General features: G+C 39.3%; 1 protein-coding gene across 1 annotated transcript in view; it reads left to right on the top strand.

Moving 5' to 3' along the window:
• The window catches only part of PIWIL1 (piwi like RNA-mediated gene silencing 1), a 36,829-nt gene extending 13,416 nt beyond the window's left edge, over positions 1–23,413 (top strand). Inside the window, exons 8-20 of the mRNA XM_056115617.1 lie at positions 1,095–1,206; positions 5,463–5,589; positions 6,007–6,124; positions 6,604–6,718; positions 7,671–7,858; positions 8,607–8,679; positions 13,767–13,967; positions 14,076–14,179; positions 15,518–15,588; positions 15,734–15,887; positions 20,259–20,384; positions 22,995–23,142; positions 23,297–23,413. Coding sequence (XP_055971592.1) covers positions 1,095–1,206; positions 5,463–5,589; positions 6,007–6,124; positions 6,604–6,718; positions 7,671–7,858; positions 8,607–8,679; positions 13,767–13,967; positions 14,076–14,179; positions 15,518–15,588; positions 15,734–15,887; positions 20,259–20,384; positions 22,995–23,142; positions 23,297–23,413 — 1,654 coding nt within the window. The remainder of the gene's footprint in view (positions 1–1,094; positions 1,207–5,462; positions 5,590–6,006; positions 6,125–6,603; positions 6,719–7,670; positions 7,859–8,606; positions 8,680–13,766; positions 13,968–14,075; positions 14,180–15,517; positions 15,589–15,733; positions 15,888–20,258; positions 20,385–22,994; positions 23,143–23,296) is intronic.
• Positions 23,414–23,971: the final 558 nt, after the last annotated feature.

Genomic DNA, 23,971 nt, shown 5'->3' with positions numbered 1-23,971 from the left:
AAAGTAGTGACAATAGCCTGAAAGTGGGAAGGGAATTTGTGAACTTCCTTGAGAACAAAATTGAGTTTGTTGTTGTTGTGGTTATTGTTTTAATGAATCACCATGAGATACACAGTTATAAAGTTTTTCAGTCATACAATTTTCCAACTTCTGTTCCTTTACCAGTATACATTTCCCACCATCACTGTCCGCAGTTTCCCTCACGCCACCGCCCCACCCTAGCCTACCACAATAGCAGGCACTTTTCTTTCTCTTGCTCGCCCTCTCTTACCTTCTGGGGATTATGGTTTGCAGTACAGGCACTGAAAGGTTATCATGTATATCCCTTTACCTACTTTCAGTTCTTGTCCAGAGTGATCATTTCCAACTGTCATTGTCACAGTGATCCTTTCTCTATCCTAACTGCCCTCCCCCCACCCCACCTATTGCAAGCTTCCAAAAATGGACTGTCCTCCTAGCCCTTATTTCTCCTGTCCTTCGGTATTAGTCTCACGCTGTTTTTTATATCCCACAAATGAGTACAATTATTCTGTCTGTCCCTCTCTTTCTGACTCATTTCACTCAGCATGATACTCTCCATGTCCATTTATAAGCAAATTTCATGACTTTATTTTTTTCATGCTGGCCACATAGTATTCCATTGTGTTGACATACCACAGCACTGTAGCACTGTCGCACTGTCCTCCTAGTGTTCATAGATTTGCTCGAGCGGGCACCAGTAACGTCTCCATTGTGAGACTTCTTGTTACTGTTTTTGGCATATTGAATATACCACGGGGAGCTTTCCAGGCTCTGCCATCCGGGCGGGATACTCTCAGTAGCTTGCCAGGCTCTCCAAGAGGGACAGAGGAATTGAACCCAGGTCAGCCGCATGCAAGGCAAATGCCCTATCTACTGTGCTATCGCTCCAGTGACATGGTATATCCAAGTTGACATACCATAGTGAGAACAAAATTTTAAAGGATTGATACCTGAAATGGGTAAATATCTATTTACTTTTAACTTAGTTTGGTTGAAATTTTTGAGAAAATCTAGTCTCAATGCTATATCTATACATTTTAATCAAATAACAAGAAATCTCAACCATTCCATAGGTATAACAATAAAACATACAGAGTAGACGATATTGACTGGGACCAAAATCCAAAAAGTACCTTTAGAAAAGCAGATGGCTCTGAAGTCAGCTTCTTAGACTACTATAGGAAGGTAAGAGATAAACATGGCTATCAATTTACATTAAATGAATAAACCTATGGAGGAATCTGAAATATCAATTTTCCAGTACTCAGCAATTGCAGTAAGTTACTTTATGGTTGGAAAGATAGTAGAGGGGTTAAAGTGCTAGCTGGATCTCTGACACAGCATAGTCTCATGAATGGAAGATTGCTGTATATGACCAAAACGCCCACCCCAAAAGTTGCTACTGAAGGTGCATATAAATATTTTCATCAGATATCCATAGCTAGTTTTAGCTTATCACACTACCAAATGATAGTCTTCTGTTTTGTGCACTTTATCTAATGTAAAGTGACCTTTTTGTAGTTCCTTTTTTTTTTCTTTGCTGTAGCATGGAAATGTATAGTTAGGTAGGATTCTGGGTGGTGACCTTGTTTACGATAGGGCCTATATAAATATTCCATACCTCAGTTGGGTGAAGATTTTGAAACCTTAGCATGAGTAGTGCTTTATCTGTGTATATGTTAATGTGTTGCGTATTAATAGAATATAAAGCAAACTTTTTCTTAAAGTTTGTTGATAAAGACAAAGTTGATCTTTCAACTTTAGCTTTGGCTCAGTAATCACTACATTTGTAAAAAAGACACTAGAGGCAAATAGTTGAAAGAACTGCTGACTGGAAGAAAATACATAGAAGTAAATACTAACATTGTTTTGGTATTCAGAGGTAAGCAGATCTTCCCTAAACTCAAGGAGGGTTCCATTTTATGTTATAACGTTGTGTTAAATGAGCAGGATGACTCCTCAATCACCCCACCCCCAGCACTGCCAGAGAGATCCTTATTTATAAAAATGCAGGAAAAATATTTACAGAAAGATTAATTGAACTCAGAACTTGGGGCCAGACAAATAGCACAGGGGTTAAGACATTGCCTTGCAGCAGCTCACCCCAGTTCCATCACCTGCACCATATTGTCTACCCTGAGTCACTACCAGTAGTGATCCCTGAGCACTGCTTGAGGTGCCCCTCCCCCCAAAAAATCTTTAAGAATTGTCTTCAGAATGCTATCATTTCTCATGTTTCCAAAAGATATTCCCTTTAAAATACAGGATAAATGTGCTATTACATATTTATATTTATATTATAATGCACATTTCATAAGGATACATGTTCTCCCTTTCTGAGTGACTGTCATCTGTGTGCATAGATGCCTCTATTCATTATCCCATTCAGTCTTCAGTTTTCATTTCTCCAGATTTGTGATTCATTTTCAAACTCAGATCTGATAATTACCTTTTTACCCAAAGAAATTAAATAGGTTCCATTGCTCCTGTCTTATTGGGCATATTGGTGTTTATCCAGTGTGATCATGAGTTGTGCAGACCCAGCCTGATTATGTGTACTTATTTCTTTCCCACAGGGCCATATTATCTAACATGGGGTTCCCTCTGCAGGAACATTCTACATACTTGGTTCTTGTTCTAATGCTTTAAAGCTCAGGTGATTTTTTTTCAGGGAGGACTCCTCTTTCCACCAGTGATAATTGATTCTCTTTAATAGAAACAATTAATTGAAAGAGGAGATGGGTTTGAAATACCTGCAAGAATCATGGCACTCTTAGGCTTTCTTACTTATGGGTAGTTGTAGCAATAAATGATGTTTTGGGGCTGGAGTGATAGCACAGCAAGTAGGGAGTTTGCCTTGTACGCGGCCAACCCGGATTCGATTCCCAGCATCCTATATGGTCCCCTGAGCACTGCCAGGGGTAATTCCTGAGTGCAAAGCCAGGAGTAACCCCTGAGCATCTCCAGGTGTGACCCAAAAAAGCAAAAATAAAATAAAATAATGATGTCTTCCAACATTAAAGGCAGTAGCTAGAAAATGCTCCGCAGTAGTGAGAAGGACCTTTGGAAGGGATGATCATGTTTAATCAGTTTTAATGTGGTTTAAGAGTCATATTAAGCAGAAGAGAAGGTTGACAAACTTTCATTTAGGTTCTAAGAGGATAGAAATTTCTAGAGCTAGAAACTCATCCTTCAAGGTTGAAGTTTGCCAGAAAGTGACCTGAGTGGTGTGAGTCTGGTGTTGTATTAAACTTTAGCCCCTGTCCCTAGCCAAATGTCACAGGTGCTGTTAACTTGTGGTTTAAAGGCCCCTGATAAACCCAGGGAACCCTCTACCATATCCTAGCCTAGACCATTGACCCCAGACTCCCCACCCTTACCAATGGGACCTGTACCCAATGCCCCAGGACCCTACCCACATTCTCAGGGGTACCCCTACCAAGGATGCTCAGAGCATGGCTGGTAGGGTGGACCTTAGCAACCTTCTAAAACAAGTGTATCTGATGGAGGAGAGGAGGAAAGGTAATGTGTCAGGGTAATGGGCACTGCTGGCCATATGTTGAGCTGCAGTCTGCTGCTGCCCTGGAAAGCCTGGACTGAGCAAGACCAAGTGCTGCCTCCTGGCTCCACCCTGAGCCTGAAATAAATCAGGAGCACTAAAATTAAAAATAAGTGAAACTTCACCCTTTGACATATGCTAAGTGTGAGACTACCTCTGAAATCACTGCCATACTCCTCTCCTTTTGTGTAATCAAGTGTGTGATGTGGTATATGGAGGGTGAGAACCTTCATAGACTTCAGAATCATAGTGTGTTCACATAGAAGGAAGGCAGGAATGAGTGGGCTAGTTGGGATTTTCTTGTCTGACTAGGAACAAATATTTTTTCTGGATGGTTGGTAAAACGTTCATTATGTAACAAGTCATCACCAGCATGGGGTTTATGATGCCTTGGTTCCTGAGAAATAGGTCCCAAGACATTGGAATATGAAAGGAATAAGAAATGGTAGTGCCTCTGAGTCTGTTGACCAGTCTAGAGTGACAAAATCACCATGACGGTGATACTCTCAGATGCTCACTGGACTTAGGACTTCTTTCTTTTAAATTAGAACTGAGTCAAACAAGATAATCAAGAGATTCAAGCAGGGGTGGGGGGTGTCAGTGAGATATCAGGAAAGAGTCTTTGAAGTCAAGACTAGAAAGAAACTCTAGTGAAGATGACTGGGAGAGAAGCCTCTCCTTGTTCTAGAAATACGGAGCAGAACGGGAGGCCAAAGATCCACATTGATGCTTAAATCACAAATATCTGCAAGTCATAAAAAACTGACTGTACATAGGAAAAGAAGTCTCAACACTACCAAATTGAAATGTGGCTTTTAAAAGTGTCAAATTTTGTAAAAACTTATCCTAATAAAAATTTCTTGTATATTGCAAATCCTTTGCTTTTATAATGAAACATCTTTCCTAAATTTTCATTAAAATTTAGTTCTAGAGGAGTTCTGCTTGGTGAGGATCTGGAGTTACTTCTGGGGTTTTTTTGTTTTTTTTTTTGTTTTTTTCCTTTTTTCTTTTTTAAAAATTTTTATTGGTGAAACACCATGAGGTACAGTTGTAAACATACAAATTTTTTTGCTTTGGTTTCAGTTATACAATGATTGAGTACCCATCCCTCCACCAGTGCCCATTCTCCACCTCCAATGCTCCCAGTATCCCTCCCACCAAGAACTGTTAACAGATTTTAAGGTAGACATTGCTAGCAACACAATCATAGTTGGAGCCTTCAACATCGCCTTTCAGTCATTTTGACTTTTTATTTTTTTATTTTTTTTTTATTAGTGAAACACCATGAGGTACAGTTGTAGTCTTACAAGTTGTTGTGCTTGGGTACTTCTGTTTTCTTAACCAAGAAATTTTAAAATGAAATAAATAGAATTATAATTAGTAAATCAGAACTTAGAGTTTCCTAAACTTATTTGGCCTGCCATCTCCTTAAGAAAAAAAAAAAATCCAACACTCCTCATATTCCTGGAAATGCGCCTTCTTTAACTGAACAAAAAGGCAGCATCCCCATTCTGACTGCACCCAGGGGACTACTGCCCCCACCCTGTCTACCTCCTCCCCACCAGGTGTTTTTGGTGTGTGTTGGGGGGGGAAGGGTGGGGGTAATCACCTACTTTGGAAATGACTTAAGAGTCTTTAATGTCTTTGACAATCTAGGTTTTGAAGAAAAAGATGAGATACCAAGTGAAGCATAACTACCAAGATACCGAGTTTATAGCAAAACTTCTTTAAAGGATAAAATATATGCTTTTTAAAACTTGGAAACAAATACCAACTCTTCTGCTGGCATCAATTCTTAATTAAAACAAAAAACTTATATTTTCTCCAGACATGTTACTAAGGGCATTTACTATGACCATAATCCTTTTCTTCTCTTGCCCAGCAATATAACCAAGAAATAACTGATCTGAAGCAGCCAGTTTTGGTGAGTCAGCCTAAGAGAAGAAGAGGCCCTGGTGGCACGTTGCCAGGCCCGGCAATGCTCATTCCTGAGCTCTGTTACCTTACAGGTACAGTGAAGTCTGTGAACTTAGCATGGAACCACTAGATAAATATCTCATGAGAACTCATTAAATATTTTCTTATACTCTGCATCCCTACTCCCCTCACCCCCACTAAAACAGCAGCCCCATTACATCCTTTTCTTGAAATTCTCTTCTTTCACTCATCACACTACTTGCAAATATTTAGATATAATTGCTGCTTTTTTTCTGCTTTTTTGGGGGGTCACACCTGGCGATGCACAGGGGTTACTCCTGGCTCTGCACTCAGGAGTCACCCCTGACGGTGCTCAGGGGACCATATGGGATGCTGAGAATCGAACCTTGGTCGGCCGCATGCAAGGCAAACGCCCTACCTGCTGTGCTATCTCTCCAGCTCCTATAATTGCTGCTTTAACCTTAAACCTTTAAATGTTTTATTTAAAGGCCTAACTGATAAAATGCGTAATGATTTTAATGTGATGAAAGACTTAGCTGTTCATACAAGACTAACTCCAGAGCAAAGACAGCGTGAAGTAGGAAGACTCATTGATTATATTCATAAGTAAGTAATCCGTATTCCCCTGGAGTATGGCTTCAGTTTGGCATTATTTTATGTGAGTTTAGTGGTATCATTTTATGTGGGGTGTTGTTACTTCCCCCGTTGTTTTATACTTTATAGTGTTTGAGGTAAGTTTTGTTTGTTTCTGTTATTTCTGAGGCTACAGGAACTAATAAACATTGCAGTGGTAGTCTAAATCTTAGAAAAAGAGTATTAAACTAGAATAATAAAATGTTGTGAAATCTTGTTATAAAAGGTTACATTGAGGAGGAGATAAATCAAATGTTGGAATTTTTAAATATATCATGAAGGGAAGTATAGATGTGATGAGAGATTTTAAAAAAGATTGTATAGATGTGTGAGAGATAAAAAAAAGATTTTGTTTCCTAGCTTTTTCACTGTAGGGTTTTAATCCAGAAAGAAGTATTGAAATGTTTTGTAAATTGTGATCTATTTGCATAGGTCTGTTATTTTTTGCACAGGGATGATAATGTTCAGAGGGAGCTTCGAGACTGGGGTTTGAGCTTTGACTCCAATTTACTGTCCTTCTCTGGAAGAATTTTGCAAGCAGAAAAGATTCACCAAGGTGGAAAAACAGTAAGGCAGTTCTTAATATTATCAGTCAAATCAGATTTGAATCAGAATAACACTATGGCAAATAGGAGTTCCTAGTTACATGTCCTCATAGCTCTTTCCTCACTTTGTCTCTTCACATGCTACTGCCACCCTTGTCATCTAAGGTGAGCAGCTTGGTACTTTAGAAATGGAGAAAGCGCATGAAAAGGAGAAGTTTAGAGAATCTGATGAAGCTTGTAACTTGGTTCTCAAAATAATCAGTAAGGTTTTGCTTTAAGGTGGCTTTATCGTTGGAAAAAGGAGAATAAGTATTCTGAAAATGTGGTGGGTTTTGTCTGATTCATATTTTGAAAGAGTGAAAATGCTAAAACTTAAATACACATTTTAGTAAAATACAAAAAACCATACCACTCACTTCTGAAAATGTTAGGTAAATAATGCCCAGTTATCTAGCTTGACATTTTTATTGCACCTATCTTTGTTATCCCCTGGGAAATAGTAAAAACACTCCTGTGTCAAGGCTGTCGGGGAGGCTGTGCTCTGGGTCTGTTAGCCTCTGCCCAGCCAACAGGTTCTTGTTCTGCTCACTTTCATCATCTTCTGGGGCCTCGGTCAAGTTGCTTAATTTTTATTTCTAAAACAATTTTATTTTTTAAATTTATCTTTGTCTTAAAAAGTTAACACTGAAACTTGTAAGACTTAGAAAATTTAAGGCACCAAAACAAGAGAGAGAACTTGGTGCAAGTAAATACTTTGAGTGAGGCAGTAGTTAATACAAATTTTTAGCAAAATTGCTATTACCATCTTGTTATGTTTCTGTATTTTTCTTTCCTCACAAGTTGTCTCTGAGTCCAAATTTAAAAGTAGTACTCACATAGTTCAGAATATATCATGGTAGAAACGCTGAAGCTTTGGGGGCTTTATCACTGAGAACTTACATTGGAATTTATGGTATCTCTGAACTTTCTTCTAGTTTGATTACAATCCACAATTTGCAGATTGGTCAAAAGAAACAAGAGGTGCACCATTAATTAGTGTTAAACCACTAGATAACTGGCTGCTCATCTATACGCGAAGAAATTATGAAGCAGCCAATTCATTGATACAAAATCTATTTAAAGTTACACCAGCCATGGGCATACAAATGAAAAAAGCAATAATGTAAGTTTCTCGCATCATTTCTACTCTGAAATTTTGGTTAGTAGACATTTTGGAGGGTGTGAGAACTGAAAAATAATGCAACTATGGAAAACTAGGTGCCAAAGAGAGAAGACAGAATGCAGGGTTGTCATGAGAGAAGTTGGTCTGCCAACATCTGGTCTGGCCTTGCATGCGGCCGATCTGGCTTCAATCCTCAGCATCCCATTTGGTCCTCCGAGCCCTGCCAGATGTGATCCCTGTGCATAGAGCCAGCAGTAAGTCCTGAAAACTGCTTAGTGGTGCCCCTGTCCTAAAGTAAAAGAAAAACTGGATTTTCCTGAAGATGTGAAAATGGGCTGGGGAGATAGCTCAGGGGTCAATGGTACACATGCATGCTTGTAGCTATTTCCCTGAGCTTTAGCATTAAACCATGGAGCCTGCCTAGTCAAGCATTGACGGAAGAGGTCCTCAGGTACCCTGTGCTCTGCTTCGGAGTTCCCTCCCCTTAAAATGATCTGGTACAGCTCTTACGGTGTAAATAAACAGATGTTTTAGTGTCTGAAAACGAGTGGGAGAACTGAGAGGACTTTTACTTCAAACTTTTGTTATGTGTTAGAAACAGCCTTTACGCTAAATTGCTCTTGGTCTTTTTCCCCTTATATTTTATATTAAAATGTTGTGTGTGTGTGTGTGATCTATAGGAAATTCTGTATACATAGCATGGACATTCTTTTCCTGAATGTTGGATTATGTGTTTTCATTCTTCTAGGATTGAAGTGGATGATAGAACTGAAGCCTATTTGAGAGTCTTACAGCAGAAAGTGACATCAGATACCCAGATAGTGAGTAGCATTATTACTGGCACTTTAGGCAGTTGTCTTGGAATAAGTTCTTTTCTCAGGGGCATGTCTAAATATAAGAACTTGTGCTTCTATTTTCCAAATGTTAGATTCCAAAATGGACCCTCAATATACATATGTACACATGTTTTACCTGTATAAAATAGGCCTAGAACTAAAGATAGCATTAATAAGATAACTAGGCTTATTTTTGTGTGTAACTGAAGATGAAGAGATGGAGAAAAGCAGAAAACCAACTTACTCTGTTTCAAAGACCTTATAAATAGGAAGATGATAAAGACAGTGCAAAGTAACAATGGTTACAAGTTATTCAGGAAAGTGAAAAAGAAAATCCCTAGATTGATGTAAGATTTATGGAAGAGCACAAGACTGAGTGGGAAGACTAGATGTTTATAAACTTCATTTATCCAAAGCACCTGCAGCGTTTGAATCCCCCTCCTAGACATTTTATTTCTACCTTTTATTTCTACTGTATTTGTGTGTATGTGCTTACTTATCCTTCCAAAGGAATGGAAGGGAGGACAAGGGAGCAGTGTGGAGAATATAAATATAAATGGGCCCTGTTTGTGTTTGTGGAACCTTAGTGCATAATGCAATCTGGGGGGGGGTGTGCTGAGGGTTGGGGCCGAGAGAAAGCCTGGTTATCTTTCTATCTGTGGGTGGAATATTGGGGTCTGTGGACCAGCTCTTATGTGTTCGTGTAAATGTGTGAAACAGTGACTTTAGAGTGTGAGCTCCAACATCAGAATCCTGGTCTGTACTCATCCTGGATCAGCTATTTTGCTTCTAGGTATATTTCTTTATCCAGACAAACCAGCAGTTGGTCATAGGCTTATCTACTCTTCTGAAGTTTAAGTAATATTGCAAAACCAGACATATTTCTAACAAATCAAAGGCTACTAGTAACCACTGTCACTGTGGATGCCAATCAGCTCCTAAAATAGTCCAGAATTCTCTCTTGCTCCAGTAAGAAAAATGATCCTGTAAAAATGTTTTAGACTGGTAACTCTCTGCCTTCACTGTTTGTCTAGTCATATTCTGAGTTTTTGTTAGCTACTCTAGAAAACCTGCTATAACATTACTGATCTGCCTTGTATGAACATATTTGGGGTATCTTTTTTTGCAGGGAGGCACACCTACTGGTGCTCAGGGCTTAACCCTGGCTCTGTGCTCAGGGACCACATGGAATATCAGGGATCAATCAAATTTGCTAAAAATGGGTATTTCAGATCCTCTCATCATAATTTAGCATCTAGAGGAGGTCTAGTTATTATTTTATCTGTCAGTTTCAAAACCTAAAGCTATATGACTGTACATAAATCATTCAGTAAATTACAATTTGTATTTATAATTATAGCATAATATTATCATATATATATACTAAGGGACCACATGAAGACAATAGAATTAACAATATAAAAAACTAGAGAGAAAAGTTAACTTATAGAAGGTAAAGTACAGTATGGGGGGAGATAACTGTAGAATAATTATAATTAAGATTAATTTTTATTAGGAGAGATTATAGTTGTCATTTAAGAACTAACTGAAGCCTATATTTCTCAGTTATGTGTAATGAAATTTATAGAAACATAATAAATACAGTAACAAGTTCTAGAACTTGAGTTCTAGAAGGAATACCCTTACACACTTGAATTTTCTCTTGGAAAATCACTTAATAATGAATAAAATAATAAGGACAGATTTAGTGATAACATCAGTGTTGACTTAAACCTAAGAAATGGATTAACTTTTTCTTATCTATTCCTTTTTAGCCCTTCATATTTTACTTTTTTGACACAAGCATTTACTGTTTAATTATCTGGGTTAATGGAGACATCCAAAGTGGGAAATTTATTTCATAAGGGGCTTGAATTTAAAAATTGGATTTAGTTTTAGAACTTAAATCTGAATTCCCAGAATTTGAACAGAGGTTGGTTGGTCAGTTGATCTACCTTATATTTAAAAAATAATAGCTTTTTAACATGCAAAAAAGTGGGCTCACATCTTTACAGCACACAGCCACAGAAAAGAAAGGCCGCACGGGGGCCTCCACAGCTACCGAGAATGCTCCGAATCCCTAAGAGAGACGAGATCACCGAGAAGTCCTAGATGGGGTAGGTGCCGCATCCCACCTCCTCCAGAGGGAACCCCGGTGACCATGAGCCTCTACAAGCATAGCTCGCTTATGCAGGAACCAGGACTCTCACTGCAAACCTTCTTATATCGACATCTTCTTATATATAAAGTGGTCAATGGAAAGTAAATTCTCCAACGTTTTTCCCTGAAAATCAGGCTTAACTCTTTTACAAACCACAACACCGAATAGGAAAGAGAGAACAAAAGGGAATGCCCTACCACAGAGGCAGGGTGGGATGGGGATGGAATGGGAGGTGGGAGGGTTACTAGGATCCGTGGTGGTGGGAAATGGTTACTGGTGGAGGGATAGGTATTCAAAATAAATAAATTTAATTAATAAAAAAAAGTGGGCTCAGATATCTGCCTAACGCCATGTACAAAAGTAAGATCAAAATGGATTAAAGACCTCAACATCAGACCAGAATCCATAAGGTACATTGAAGACAAAGTTGGCAAAATCCTCCATGACATTGAAGCTAATGGTATCTTCAAAGATATCACGCCACTGGCCAAGCAAGTGAAAACAGAGATAGACAAATGGGACTATCTTAAACTAAGAAACTTCTGCACCTCAAAAGAAACATGACCAAAATACAAAGACAGTCTACAGAATGGGAAAGGATATTCGCTGAATACACATCTGACAAGGGGTTGATATCAAGGATATACAAACTACTGGTTGAACTCCACAAGAAGAAAACATCCAACCCCATCAAAAAATGGGGCAATGAAATGACAGAAACTTTTTCAAAGAAGAAATCCAAATGGCTAAAAGGCACATGAGAAAATGCTCTGCATCATTAATCATCAGGGAGATGCAGATCAAAACCACAATGAGATATCATTTCACACCACAGAGACTGGCCCACATCCAAAAGAACAAAAGCAACCGGTGCTAGCGTGGATGTGGCGAGAAGGGGACCCTCCTTCACTGCTGGTGGAAATGTCGACTAGTTCAGCCCTTTTTGGAAAACAGTATGGATGATTCTCAAAGAATTAGAAATTGAACTCCCATTTGACCCAGCAATACCACTCCTGGGAATATATCCTAGAGAGCCAAGAAATTATAGTCGAAGTGACATCTGCACTCATTTGTTCATTACAGCACTCTTTATAATAGCCAGAATCTGGAAAAACCCTGAGTGCCCGAGAACAGATGACTGGTTAAAGAAACTTTGGTACATCTACACAGTGGAGTTCTATGTAGCTGTTAGAAAAGATGAAGTCATGAAATTTACATACAAGTGGTACTACATGGAAAGTATCATGCTAAGCGAAATGAGTCAGAAAGAGAGGGATCGACATAGAAAGATTGCATTCATCTGGGGAACATAAAGTAACAAAATAGGGGACTAACACCCAAGAGTGACCGAGATTAGTACCACGAGGTTTGTTCCATGGCTTGGAGGCCAGCCACACATGCGAGGGGGAAAGGGAGCTCAGATAGAGAAGGGAGCACCAGTAAAGGGTGTTGGGAGGATCCTCCCAGGATGGGAGAAGCATGCTGAAAGTAGACTATAGACCAAACATGATTGCCGCTCAGTGCCTCTTTTGCAAACCACAACATCCAACAGGAGAGAAAGAACAAAAGGGAATGCCCTGCCCCAGAAGCAGGGTGGGATGGGGGGATGGAGGGTGGAAGGGATACTGGGACTCGTGGTGGTGGAAAATTGGCACTGGTGGAGGGATGGGTGGAGGGATCATTGTATAATTGAAACCCAAGGATGGGTGGAGGGATGGAAAATGGGCACTGGTGGAGGGACTGGTGGTCAATTCAATCATTGTATAATTATACAATTATACAATTTCAATCATTGTATAATTGAAACCCAAGGATGGGTGGAGGGATGGAAAATGGGCACTGGTGGAGGGACTGGTGGAGGGATCATTGTATAATTGAAACCCAAGCACAAAAATTTGTAAGTCTACAACTGTATCTCATGGTGTTACACTAATAAAATTTTTTTAAAAAAATAATAGCTTTTTAGATAAATAACTGGCATGGTTTTGTTAAAGTTTGGAATGTGATGCTTGGATAAATGTGAATATTGTGAATGATCACAACATGATCCTCACACGATTCAAGTAAGTGTGTATTTCTGTGCTTGAGCTCCGGGAAGACTCCTCAGCTTGTTCACATGTACAGTAAAGTGTGGGTAAATAAATCCAGACTGAGCAGGACCCAAGACTTCACTTCACTTAGAACTGGGAATTTGTTCCCTTTGACTGACATCTACTTGTTTCAGGGATATATCTATTTAGGTCAGGCACTCCATTTTGTTCTCAAAATTTACAGGAGCTTTCTTAGGAGATCTGATAGCCTGATCATTCTCAAGCGAGAGCTTTAAGTTTCAAAGCCATTAACCTAGGAGGAGCAGGAGTAAATGAAAATTGAGTGGTTTAGAAACCTTTCATTTGACCATCCATAGATTACTACTTCCTAATTGCTATCTCTAAATGTTGAGTTGGTAATTCATGTAGCTATTATTTATTAGCCATGTTCTTCAAGTTTTTAATGGTAGTTTTGAGTCGCCCCTCCCCACCCTTAATTAGTATCTATTACTTAGGTCACTGTGTTGAGCAGTTTATGAAATAGTTGTTATATGGCAGAGGTGACTGATAAAGTTTTGACTTTCATACTTCACAGGTGAGTTTGGTTTCCTAGTCTCTTCGACATTAATCATTGACTTCTGATTTTTTTTTTTTTTTTTTTTTTTTTTTTTTTTGCTTTTTGGGTCACACCCGGTGATGCCCAGGTTACTTCTGGCTCATACACTCAGGAATTACTCCTGGCAGTACTTGGGGGACCTTGTGGGATGCTGGAAATTGAACCCAGGTCGGCCGTGTGCAAGGCAAATGCCCTACCTGCTGTGCTATCACTCCAGGCCCTCTGATTTTTTTTTTTTAATGAAGACATTTGGTTGTTTTTTCAGGTCGTTTGTCTATTGTCAAGTAATCGGAAGGACAAATATGATGCTATTAAAAAATACTTATGTACAGATTGCCCTACACCAAGTCAGTGTGTGGTGGCCCGAACATTAGGCAAGCAACAGACAATCATGGCCATTGCTACCAAGATAGCCTTGCAGATGAATTGCAAGATGGGAGGAGAGCTTTGGCGGGTTGATATGCCTGTAAGTTTGATTTAATTGCTGGAGAAAATATTTTGTTATTTAAAAACTGGATTAACTTTCAAAGTATTGCTGACATTTGTATCTAAAATCACATTATTTTTATTAAAGCTAAAATTAGCGATGATAGTTGGCATTGATTGTTACCATGATACCACAGCTGGACGGAGGTCAATTGCAGGTTTTGTTGCAAGCATCAACGAAGGGATGACCCGGTGAGTATGTCTTGGTAGCTGCTGCAGATTTAACTGTAAGACTAGGCAAAGAGAATTTTAAGTTAAGAGGCTTCTGTCTTAGGGGGGATGCTGCAAGAATTGTGTTAATTTACTTTTAATTTGATTTCTCTTACATTATATGAGCAAAAATGTTAGGAAGCAAAATATCATTACTGTACCATTTTCTTGGGGGGGAGGGGAGGGCGGCAGGAGAGGGCACACCTGGCAGTACTCAGGGGTAACTCCTGGTTCTGCAGTCAGGAATTACTTCTAGCAGTGCTCAAGGGACCATGTGGGATGCCTTGGAATTGAACCTGGGTTGGCTAAGTGGAAGGCAAGCGCCTTACTTGCTGTACTATCTCTCCAGCCCCCATGCTATATCATTTTTAATTGTTTTCACTGGTCCTTAATCTGTGGTAGTCAAATTGCATTTCTTGCTGTGGGCAAGGCAAGTGCCTTAGCTGCTATGCTCTCTTTCCAGCCCCCAAATTTAATTTTTTAATGAATTTTATTGATCACTTAAATGTAATTTTGAATTTTCACTTTGACTTTATTCTGGGGGGGGAACACTATGCAGTCGCTGGCATTTGCAACTGAATGAAAATACTTTTCATAATTATTTTTTCATAATATTTTTCTTAGCACAGAGATTCTGCCAAGCATAAGATGGAAATCAAAGTCATACTGATTTGTTAGCATTACTAATGGCTATATTTCAAGGTATTTTATCCTTGAAAAAAGTGGAGTCTACAGCAATGATTTCTCAAAGGTATAGCTTTTTGGAGTGCATCTCTGTCAGTATTGGAGTGTAGACTTAGAGGCATCTCTGGTTATTATGGTTCAATCATTGTCTCAGGGATAGAATTATGGTAATGGTAAAATTATAGAATAATGTACTTTGTATGGGCTGGAGCGATAGCACAGCGGGTAGGGCATTTGCCTTGCAAGTGGCCAATATGGCCAACCTGGGTTTGATTCCTCCTCCCCTCTCGGAGAGCCCGGCAAGCTACTGAAAGTATATCGCCTGCACGGCAAAGCCTGGCAAGCTACCCGTGACGTATTCAATATGCCAAACACAGCAATAATTGTTACAATGGAGATGTTACTGGGCCCACTCAAGGAAATCGATGAATAACAGGAGGACAGTGACAGTACTTTTGTATATATAAAGGATTTACCGAAACCTCTTAATGCTATGAAAGATTCCAAAATATTTGGAAATGTTAGCAGCACTCTCTAAAGAAACTTAAAGATCACTGATTTCTGAGAGAAAAGCAATGTTCAAAAAGGAAAACTTAACAGATATTTGCATTTTCATATCATTTTTTCCCTCTATAGCTGGTTCTCTCGCTGTGTATTTCAAGATCGAGGACAAGAGCTGGTAGATGGGCTTAAAGTCTGTTTGCAAGGTCAGTCCCCCAGGGTGCTGTGTGTTCTGATCTCTGAAACAGTCCAAAAGCTTATCACTATTTAAAAAACATGCCCAGAATGTACTTAGAAACATAATATTTTTGTTCTTTGTTAATTTATATAAAACTTTTCCAACTTTTTCAGCTGCTCTGAGGGCTTGGAATAGTTGCAATGAATACATGCCTAGTAGGATCATTGTGTATCGGGATGGTGTCGGAGATGGTCAGCTTAAAACACTGGTTAATTATGAAGTACCACAGTTTTTGGATTGCCTGAAGTCTGTCGGGAGAGGTTACAAGTATGTAATTATAGAATATTTTCTTTTTATAAAACTGTCACTGTCACTGTCCTGTCACTGTCCTCCCGTTGTTCATCGATTTGCTCGAGTGGGCCCAGTAACATCTCCATTGGAGACTTTGTTGTTACTGTGTTTGGCATATCGAATACTCTCGGTAGCTTGCCGGGCTCTCCGAGAGGGGCGGAGGAATCGAACTCAGATCGGCCATGTTGACTGCGTGCAAGGCAAACGCCCTACCCGCTGTGCTATCGCTCCACCGGTTTATAAAACTGTACTTTTTTAAAATTAGGTTTTAAAAAGTCTGAATGCTGCACCTGCACTTGTTCTCCTTAAAGCCCATGCTGATTTTTTAATTCTGTTTTCTCACATTGTCCATGCAATTTGGACAGCACATATCCTACCATCTCAAGACAAGTTCATTGTTTAACTTACCATATTGTGTGCAAGTTCAGTTAAGGAACTGTTGTATGTGGAACAGACTGCATAGTAAGGTAAAAGGTAAAGGCCCTCCCGTTGTTCGTCGATTTGCTCGAGCGGGCCCAGTAACGTCTCCATTGGAGACTTTGTTGTTACTGTGTCTGGCATATCGAATACGTCACAGGGAGCTTGCCAGGCTCTGCCGTGCGGGCAAGATACTCTCGGTAGCTTGCCGAGCTCTTCGAGAGGGACGGAGGAATCGAACTCGGGTCGGCCATGTTGGCTGTGTGCAAGGCAAACGCCCTACCGCTGTGCTATCGCTCTAGCCCTGCATAGTAAAGGTATGAATTTTATTTTGAAGGATACTTAGAAAATCGGAAAGACTTGCTTGCACATTTTGAATACTTTCTTTTGCCAGACTTCTTCAGTCAGTATTTAGTACCATTCTAGAACATGAGTCTTTTAGAAGATTCACTTATAATTAAGGTAATGTGTTTAAAGTCGTGTTGACATTTGTGGTCCTAAAGTGCTCAGGAAATCCACCCAGTGATGCCTGTGCCCCCTCCGGATCCCCACCCCAGTTCTCGTGTTCTTGGTAACCTCTCGTACCCAGACTTTTTCAGTTGATAGTATCAACACTCTGAACCAAGGAATTTTTAAAGTCATTTTCCATATCTGTGTTAGATGTGATTATTATCCATAAGATTAAAAACTAATTTTTTTAAAAGCTTATTTTTTCTTTTTAGTAGCTACATTGGAAGGGCATATCTAAGACATTTCAACCAGATTCCAAAAATGTAATAATAAGTGTTGATTCTACTTCCTAAATTAGATGGTTATGACAATGTGGTCTTAAAAGTAAGCACCAGTGGGGCTGGAGAGATAGCACAGCAGGTAGGACATTTGCCTTGCACGCGGCCGACCCGGGTTCGATTCCCAGCATCCCATATGTCCCCTGAGCACCGCCAGGAGTAACTCCTGAGTGCAGAGCCAGGAGTAACCCCTGTGCATCGCTGGGTGTGACCCAAAAAGCAAAAAAAAAAAAAGTAAACACCAGAGTTTTTTTTTAAGTAATTGTATTTCAAATTAAAATGTTAATGAGCTTTATAAAGATACTCCAGAACTAAGGGTTAATTTTCTTTCCTGTACCCTAATATACTTTATCACTGAAATAATGACATTTTAGTATCTTTTTGGTTTTTATAGTACTGCAAGTCTTGCTTGAAATAATTCATACAAGAGAGGTGGTTGGTTATAGGGATTAAGAATAGCAAGGCATATATAAGATGAACTTCTTTCTGATATACATTTCTTTTCAAAGTGTGTATTACTCTAGAATTTGGCATTTTATAGTCTGTTTCCTTTGTATTACATATTAACGGGGAACATCTAGAATTAAAGAGTTCAAATAATAGTGCACATTCATCTTATTCCCTTGAGCATAATATTTGGGATGCTGGGAATATGTACCATTGACCATTCTGGGACAACCCATACCTCGGGTTCTTTAGTTACTTGAGCCATTTGGCTTTGGTTCCCAAAAGGGTTAGCACAAATAACTCTTGAAGAGGAAACACTAGCACTAGTATCTGAAAATGGTCGTCCTTGTTTGACACAGCCTTGGATACTGGTGGTCTTGATCTGTTCATCTCCCCTTGAGCTGTAAGAACAACAGTTGCTTGGAGAGTTTAAATGAATCATTTTGGATTAACTCTTCACACATTTGTACGGAGTGCCCTTTATATGTGTGGAATGATGCTATTTTTGATAGCTTCAAAGATAAGGCTTCAAAAACAAGAAGCCTCTAAAATTTGAGTTGAATTAACCCCAGCTTTGCGTCATTGATGAAATAAGCAATAATTGTCCAAAGCCTCTCATTCATGTATCATGGATGAGAGCTAAGATAACAGCAAGTCAAAAAATCACTTCATCATAGCGTACTTGTGACCAGTCCATCACTACATTTCCTAAAATGTTACCTATGCTGTCACTGTCACTGTCCTGTCACTGACCTCCCGTTGTTCATCAATTTGCTCGAGCGGGCCCAGTAATGTCTCCATTTTGAGACTTGTTACTGTGATTGGCATATTGAATATGTCACAGGTAGCTTGTCAGACTTTGCTGCGCAGGTGAGATACTCTTCGGTAGCTTGCCAGGCTTTCTGAGAGAGGCAGAGGAATCGAACCCGGCTCAGCATGACTGGCTGTGTGCAAGGCAAACACCCTACCACTGTGCTATCGCTCCAGCCCCCTATGCTGTCACAGGGCTAAAATCCATTGGTATCTTTGGCTTCCTGACATTGTGGCTCTGTTACACTCATAGATGATTGTAACTGAGCAATAGCTGGACAGCAATGGTTGTACGTGGGTAAATAATGATAGTCTACACATTTTTAAACTTAAATAAAACCTTATGCATTTGGTTACTCCTAACATGGGGGCGGGGGTGGGAAATCATTGAATAAATATTTTCTGTCTGTGATGGAGTGGGTGGATTTTTTGACTCTTTGTCTAGATAAGAGGTTCCCAACTTACTGAACCTACTGCCTCCTTTTCAGAAAAAAAAAATTACTCAATGCCCCCACACCCAGGCAGTCTTACCTTCTCTGTGCTAGCAAGCCAAGAGCCTTCCCCCAATTGCATCCAAGGCTACTACTGCCCCTCCCAAACATTCCAGTATCCCCCACTGCGGGGCAGTATAACCCACTTCAGGAAATACTGGTCTAGACCATGTCCTGGAACTACCCACCTAACCTACATTCCCAGGTCCATACCATGTGAAAACTCTATGGTTTTCAAGCATTTGAAATGAAATATATGTATGTTCTTAAAGTTTGGGTTGGAAAGGAGGCACTGATAAACATACTATATGCCTGCACTGTTCTTATTTGTAATTCACTTTCCATGTAATCTCTCTTACTCCCAAGTGTATGGTGTGACTGTTTCTAACTCTCGATCTGAATGGATTTTCAAATCACAAGATCAGGGTCTGAGAGATAGTATAGTGCATAGGACGTTTGCCTTGAACGTGGCTGACCCAGGTTTGATCCCTGGCACCTAAGCACCACCAGGTATAATTCCTGAATGCAGAGCCAGGAGTAAGCCCTGAGCATTTCTGGGTGTAACCTCCCCCCCCAAAAAAAGGCAGGAGTGTTGGGGTCCTTGGGGGAAGGAGTTGGGTACACCAGTGATGAGTGTGTTGTTGGAATTATATGATGAAAAACTATCGTTAATAATATTGTAAATCATAGAATATCAAATCACAAGCTCATTAAAGACATCCAAGCTAACTGGCTCTATCCCACCCATTCTATGGCTGTCACTGTTGCAGGAGTGTCAGAGGGAGGTGCAGGAACAGTGGGTTCATTTTATCCAGAAAATTCACTGGGGGGAAAGCTTACTGGGGGAAATAGTCTTGAAATGGGAAAGCTGACTGAAAATTTGGGGTGGGAAGGAAGTGTCTGAGTATTATGTACAGTAAGCTGAGGGGCCATGATCAAGAAATCTCAAGGGTCAGACCCCCACTGACACGTTGTGGAGCAGTCATTTTAAAGGCATTTAATATACTTCTGGTTTAAACTCCATAGCTTACCTATCAAATACTTGAGTGACTTTCTCATTTTTCTTAGAAAATGCCACTTGGAGTGTTTCAACTTTAGTACTTTGAAAACACACTGGAATTCAATATCCTGGGTTCAATGTTTTGAATTCAATATTCTGATAGAAAATACGATGGGTCTGTGAGTGCTAGCTTGTCTCCTGCCTATAGTTTGTTCCTGTCATTTCCTCCAGCCCCTTACAAGTTGTCAAATCTGCCTTCTCAGCTTAGATAGCTAATATCTAGAGGAATCTGTGTTTCTTTGTAAAGGGAATATGTGGATGATTTATATATAAGGATTTGTTGCCCTGAAATTTTCACTGACCTTAAGTAGTTACATTCATCATCATCTTTAAGCCCAAGACTTACAGTAATTGTGGTGAAGAAGCGAGTGAATGCCAGATTTTTTGCTCAGTCTGGAGGAAGACTTCAGAATCCTCTTCCTGGAACAGTTATTGATGTAGAGGTTACCAGACCAGAATGGTAAGTGCCATATAAGCCAGTGAAAATCGGTTTTTTTGGGTTTTTTTTTTGGTTTTTTAACATTGCCTCGATAGTTTATCAACTTTAGCATTTGTAAGAAACAACAAATGTATTAAAGTCTTTAGTTAATCATGGTAAGTTCAGGATTTTTCTAAGGTGGCGTCTAGTAGAGAGCTCTGTGTGCACTTTTCCTTTGGGAAAAGAGAACTATATCCCTGACATTTATTATACTTAAAATGATTAAGAACTGCTGCTGTAGATGATTTTCCCCCACACATGTGGCCTCATCCATAAATGATTGTTTTCTAATGGATATATTTGTATAGTACTTTGAAATGCACTTAGTTATCCAAAAAAGGTCAAAGTTTTATGTGAAACATAGTTGTAAAAGCTTCTTTTTTCCTTTAGTGGACTGACTAGCTCACAGAGTTCAACTGAAAGTGTGTAAATTTGTTACTTAAGAACCTTGTATGAGAGTGAATAGACAGTACACTAGTAAGTCATGTTCATAATGGCAGCCCACTGGCCATTTCAAAGTAATGTCCTCCTCATGAGAGTAATTAGGATTTCTGTTCTCATGTGTTCGTGTTTTTCTTTTTTTAAAAAAGGAAATCTTGATTCAGGATGGAGTATCAATGTAGGTACAGTTTATATGGAAGCCCTTTTAGGGCCCTTGGATTGGTAAGGTATTACTCACATTGACAAATGATAATGGAATTTAGATTTTCATTCTGGTTAGTTCTGTTATTTGACTGGTAGAAAAGTTTTAATTTAATATCCATTTCCTTGAATATCTAATTTTCTTGGGAGATGTTAGCTGGCAGTGCTTCTGGGGAGGGTCTACAAGAGAAAACTCAGCCAAGGACACTGTTGAGATAGTGATGGCACTTAGTTGCTTCCTTCAGGATTCTTTCCCTGTGCAAAACCCCATGGTACTCTGGTCTTTTATTGGCTACTCTATAGCCAATGCGCCCTTGTAACACTGATCTGTAGGTTTAAACAAGTTTCCTGTAATATTCAAGTCCATTATGAAATGTTAAAAATGTTAATAGATGCTATTTAAAATTTACCAGCTGCTTATGTTACTGAGATACTTGGAGAATGAGTATGAGTATCTTCCGATGAGTATCACACTCATTTTTTATTTTCAGCACTTTAAATTATAAAGTGCTTAAATTGTGGGCATTGGTTTTGATTCATGTTTATTAGGTCAAACTGGAATATATTTGAATTGAGGTTTCATTGCTATCCAAAAATAACCAACAAAAACCCTGATGCTGCTTGGGGTGTGACTTTGAGGTAGAGTACATGGACGTGTGTGTGAGCACACACACACAGATTCCCTTATAATTTGCACTATTTTGTTTTTGTTTCCCCATTTGGGTCCTATGCTAGTTCTCCTTTATGCTCTCTCATCCTCTTAAAAATCACCTTACAGTGGTGTAAAGTATGAGATGTCGCAAGGCCACAGAAATACACCACTGATATACCAAGAGTAGCACACCACATTTGATGGGGTTTAAAGTAGAAAGCAACCAGTCTTAGGGGAAAATATACATAAGCACATAAGGCTCAACCTTAAGTTACTAATCTCTTATCGAAAGGCTTAATGGCTCCTGAGTGAAATACAACAATCTTCACATACTTTCCTCTAAGAAACCTTTTTTGGATAATTTTCAGCGGATTATTCATAATAAGCAATACAAAATAAATTGCTTTGCTTTGCTTTGGGGACAGGGTTTGAGTTTTGGGATGGAAATACTAGAAATGTGGTAGAAAGATGTAATGGTGGTGGGATTGGTGTTTGAATATTAAATGTAATCAATTATTGTGAATAACCTTTATAAAAATAATTTTTAAAAAATTAGTCAAAGGAAACAGAAAATCACCTTACATTGATAAAATTAGTTACATCTTTGCTAACCAAACAGTGGGAGAAGCATCAGTGAGGAAAAGTTAAATTGTAATGTCTTTGGATTGAGGTTTTGTTGCTATCCAGAAAAAAATTTAAAAAAAAAACCCTTATGCTGCAAAAGGCTAGTTTGGAAATGGTGGCACACAGAACTGGAACTAGATCTCATCAGCCTTCACAGTTGCTGCCCTCTGGAGCCCAGCACTGCTCACTCTTGGGGAAGGACAGAGGAGGGGGAGCCGGGACTGTGCCTATCACCATGTCAAGCACCAGGCTAATGTTCACTAATGCCCTGAGGAAAGTATCAATAATGGTACCATCCTTTTTGTCTTGGGGACAAACCCAGCAGTGTTAAGGGATGTTGCTCTCTCTGTGCTCAGGGAGCCGTGCTGGTAGGGCTTGGGGGACCATCTGTGATGCTGGGGATTGAACCCAAGTCAGCTGTGTTCAAGGCAAGTGCCTTATTTGCTGTCTGTCTCACTGGCCCTATAATATCTTGAATATATTTCGTGTATAAGCATTCCAGGAATGATCCATAAATGACAAATTTCTGGAAATTAAGGGAGTACACAATGTCTGAAAGATTGTTACATAAGTATAAGGGATCCATTCATTGTGAAATGTTGAAGCATAATCATCTTAATTTTAGCTTACAAAAAGTAGGCCTTACATCTATGTATTTTTTTTTGTCATTCCAGGTATGATTTTTTTATCGTGAGCCAAGCTGTAAGAAGTGGAAGTGTTTCTCCCACACATTATAATGTCATCTATGACAGCAGTGGCCTGAAACCAGACCACATACAGAGGTTGACTTACAAGCTCTGCCATGTCTATTATAACTGGCCTGTAAGTACTTTTTAATCTTTTTACCTATTTTATAGCCATCAGTGAAATTCACTTTTCAAAATGGAATTGCCGTGTTTTCAAATGCTCTTATAGTTAATCTGAGATATGCAGTTTAGATAATAGAATTTCTTTTTTCCTCCTTCTTCCACTAAAGGGTGTCATTCGTGTTCCAGCTCCTTGCCAGTATGCTCACAAATTGGCATTCCTTGTTGGCCAGAGCATTCACAGAGAACCAAACCTCTCATTGTCCAATCGTCTGTACTACCTCTGACCTAAAGAAGACAACATCATATCACTGCTTTTTTTTAATTATAACTGAGATTAATTTTTAGCTTTTATTTTTTTTAACTGTTACCTTTCTAGAAATGTGGGAAGGAAATTAGATCTAGTCTTATTTCTAACATACTATTAACTGACTCCTAGGTAAAAATTAGGATTTTATATTTATTTGCTTCTCATGTTCTAAGGATTTTTGTTTTGGGGGGGAAATGTGGATATAAGGTACTTTGTGTTATAAACAGACTTAACTGAGAGTGGAGGTTTACTTTCAAGTACTTTCAGGAGTGAGCAAATCCCACTTGTTAAACCTTTATTAATCTTTTTTTATTTTGGCTGTGTATATATGGGTGGGGGGAGGGGACTATGGTCACCACCTGGATGTTGGATGTGCTTAGGGATTATTCCTGGCTCTGTGCTCAGGGACCACTCCAGGCAACGCTCGGGGGACTACATGCAGTGCTGAGGATTGAACTGGAGTTGGCCATGTGCAAGGCAAGCGCTTAAACCCCTGCAACTACCTCTCTGGCCCATTACTTACTTTGAATTGAAA

This window comes from Sorex fumeus, unplaced genomic scaffold, assembly GCF_029834395.1.
Source record: "Sorex fumeus unplaced genomic scaffold, SorFum_2.1 ptg000029l, whole genome shotgun sequence".
NCBI lineage: Eukaryota > Metazoa > Chordata > Mammalia > Eulipotyphla > Soricidae > Sorex > Sorex fumeus.
This window is presented reverse-complemented; position numbering and strand designations above follow the sequence as displayed.